At 51.1% G+C, this 3,470-nt stretch overlaps 1 protein-coding gene across 1 annotated transcript; it reads left to right on the top strand.

Moving 5' to 3' along the window:
- Positions 1–399: 399 nt before the first annotated feature.
- LOC122043316 (putative serine/threonine-protein kinase-like protein CCR3) lies at positions 400–3,135 on the top strand. Its single transcript, XM_042603885.1, has one exon. It carries the CDS (start codon positions 612–614, stop codon positions 2,970–2,972), a length of 2,361 nt encoding a protein of 786 aa, XP_042459819.1. The 5' UTR covers positions 400–611; the 3' UTR covers positions 2,973–3,135.
- The last annotated feature ends 335 nt before the right edge of the window (positions 3,136–3,470 follow it).

Here is a 3,470-nt window from a genome sequence, read left to right as displayed (position 1 = left end):
TTTTACGTTCTACTCGTATGAGTTATGAATATATTCGTTAAATAAAATTCGACTTCGATTCGATTATAAATAAATCAAACTTAAATACTCAAGAATTAGGATCAACTAGTTCAATTAACTTTTAGATTTACTCCACTGTATACCTAAATATCTATATACTTATATTTATCCTTAACTATTAAGATAGCAGATTTATTTTTTTTTAAATTATAGCAGTCATAACTATTGTATGAATAAAAAGTAATTTTATTCAAATTTAAATAATTTCAATAAGTCAAGTATTATGCATTTATTTATTTATTTATTTTTTTTATATCTTAATAATTTTTAATTAAAATTAAATATAAAAAGTAGGACGGCGCTGATGATAATAAAAATAAAAGATACGTTTTGATTTTTTGCCGATTTTTTTTTAATTAAAAGCGGATTTCTCCGGTCGCTTCCAAAATCCGATCCGCTCCCGCTTCCGCCCTTGTTTCCGTCCGCGTTCCCTTTCTTCTTTCTGTTTCCTTTCTCTTTTCCTCTCGATTTAAAACCTTCCTCCCCGGCCGCCGACATCGATCCCGATCCCATCGGAATCCTCCTCCTCCTTCATGTGGTAGCCTCCGTCGATGTTGACCGCTGCGATCCCGGCGGTCGTGACCCTTTTGGCGGTCCTCTCTCCCTCCCCGGCCTGCGCCACCGGCTCTTCCTCTACCATCGCCATCGCTGCTGACTCGTCAACTGTATGCGGCGTCACCTACGGCCCCCCCAGCAGCGTCCTCTGCGCCCGGCCCGGCGATCGCGCATCGTCCTTCCCCATCCCGCCCAATATCTCCTTCAGTTCCATCTCCGGTGGCAGCGCCTCTCTCTGCGGATTGAGGAGCGGAGGCACCGCCTTCTTCTGCTGGAACGCATCGGATTCCTCCGCCACGGGGTTTCGCCCGAAGCGCCTCTACAACGGCCCATATGGCCTCGAAGAGCTCGCCGTCGGAGCGGGCCAGATCGCCAGCATCGATCTTGGCCGCACCGGCGTCCGGTGGTGGAGAGAGAACAGCAGATTCCCTTCCTTTGCCAACGGTTCTTACAGCTCCCTCACCTCCGGTCAGTCCTTTACTTGCGCCGTGAATACTAGCAACTCCGTACGCTGTTGGGGACCTCTCGGCGATGAAATCCAGGAGTTTTTCGCGAACTCCACCGTGTTGAGAATATACGCCGGCGATAACCACGCCTGCAGCATCGACACCGGAGGTCGCGTAGTATGCAGCAACGGCCAGACGCCTCCCTCCCCTAATTCAGCGTTCGAGTTCAGGAGCCTCGCGCTGGGTTTCAATCACACCTGCGCGGTCAGGCGAACCAACGGCACGGTAGTCTGCTGGGATGGAGTCACGGGCGGTGAGTACGCGCCAGTGAACATGACTGCCTTCGAGTTAATCGTCGCCGGTGGCAACCTTACCTGCGGCCTAACGACGGCGAACTTTAGTGTGCTTTGTTGGGGGATGGATAGGAACAACCCGGCGGTGATGAGGCTTCCTTTGCCAGAAATTCTACCTGGAATCTGCATCTCCAACCAGAGTTCTTGCCGTTGCGGGGTGTTTCCTAATTCGGAAAACCTGTGTTCGGGTTCCGAAGTTATATGCCAGCGTTGCGATGATCTAACCCAACAATCGTCCCCTCAGTCTCCGCCACCGCCACAGTTCCCTCCGTCTTCTTCTTCAAGGACTAATAGGGGGTGGCGAGCTTTCGCGATCATCGGGTCGGTCGGTACATTTGCCGGTCTCTGCTCCATTGTCTATTGCATATGGGTTGGCATTTGCAGGCGCAAGAAAGTCCACAACTCTGTTCAACCAACGATTACAGCCTCCGCGAACGGCGGACCTCACACCGGGCATTCCTCTGGGACGGGCGGCCCATCATCGAGTCCTTTTGTGTCGCCTTCCGCCTCGCGGTCTCGAATCTTCCGGCGACAAGGGTCGCGGGTGATGAACCGGCAGAGGAGCGGCCCGTCCTCCTTCAAGGACCGGGCCGAGGAGTTCAGCTTTGAGGAGCTCGCCGCTGCCACCAACAATTTCTCCTTCGAGACCAAAATTGGGGGTGGCAGCTTCGGCACCGTGTACAAGGGGAAGCTCGCCGACGGGCGTGAGGTGGCAATCAAGCGGAGCGAGACGGTGCCGCGCACGAACAAATTCCAGGAAAAGGAGAGCGCTTTCCAGTCAGAGCTCGCGTTCCTCTCTCGGCTCCACCACAAGCACCTGGTGGCCTTGGTGGGCTACTGCGAGGAGAAGGAGGAGCGTCTCCTGGTCTACGAGTACATGAAGAATGGAGCTCTCTATGACCATCTCCACCCGAAGAACGGCGAAGAATCCAGCGTGTTGAACTCATGGAAGATGAGGATCAAGGTGCTGCTCGACGCCGCGCGGGGAATAGAGTACCTCCACAGCTACGCCGTGCCGCCGATCATCCACCGCGACATCAAATCCTCTAACATTTTGCTGGACGCGAACTGGGTCGCCCGGGTGTCGGACTTCGGTCTCTCCCTGATGGGGCCGGAGTCGGAGGGCGACCATCTCTCGTTGCGGGCGGCGGGCACCGTCGGTTACATGGACCCCGAATACTACGGTCTCCAGCACTTGACCGTCAAGAGCGACGTCTACGGCCTCGGCGTCGTGATGCTCGAGGTCCTCACCGGCCGCAGGGCCATCTTTAAGGACGACGACGGGAACCCGACCAGCGTCGTCGCCTACGCCGTACCCTTCGTTGTGGCTGGCGAGGTCGGCAAGGTGCTCGACGTCCGAGTCGGACAACCCTTGCAACACGAGGCCGAGGCGGTGGAGCTGGTGGCATACACCGCCGTCCACTGCGTCAACCTTGAGGGCAAGGAGCGCCCGAGCATGACCGACATCGTCGCCAACCTCGAGAGCGCTCTGGCTCTCTGCGAGGAGAGCCATGGCACCATTTCCAGTGCCAGCATCTCCCTTGCCTCAGTTGATTGAGCATTGAGCTAAAAAAACAGGATTTGTCCCCTCACTTTTCAATTCTTCCTTTAGATTTTGTATACGTCGATTCCTTCTTTTTTCTATTTTTTTTTCTTTTTGTAAATGCATTCCATAGTTTAGTTAGAAATCAAGAGATTTCACAATTCAAAGAGGAGTTCAACATTTGTTCCATGATTTCCAAATTGCAATTTCATTCTTCTGTTCTTTGTTGTAGGTCTGAAGAGGAGAAGAAATTTTCTTCAGCAAACATTTGAAAACTTGTGAACAAACATCCTCCTCATCCCTACTTTTGAATGCTTGCAGATGATTTTAGCTTATTGAAGATTCCACATCTCATCTTCATCTTCAACTTCAACTTCAACTTGAAAGGTCAGTTTCATTTCTGCCTTACAAGTTTGACTTCAAATGTTTTCTTCAACTCATTTAAACTCATTTTCTTCTGCTGAAAATTCTTCAATGATTTTTATTTGTTAGTTGTTGATATAAGGTAGGAAA

The sequence above is a fragment of the Zingiber officinale genome, chromosome 2A (assembly GCF_018446385.1).
Source record: "Zingiber officinale cultivar Zhangliang chromosome 2A, Zo_v1.1, whole genome shotgun sequence".
Classification (NCBI taxonomy): domain Eukaryota; kingdom Viridiplantae; phylum Streptophyta; class Magnoliopsida; order Zingiberales; family Zingiberaceae; genus Zingiber; species Zingiber officinale.
The sequence above is the reverse complement of the archived record's forward strand: the minus strand, read 5'-3'. Positions and strand labels throughout refer to the sequence as shown.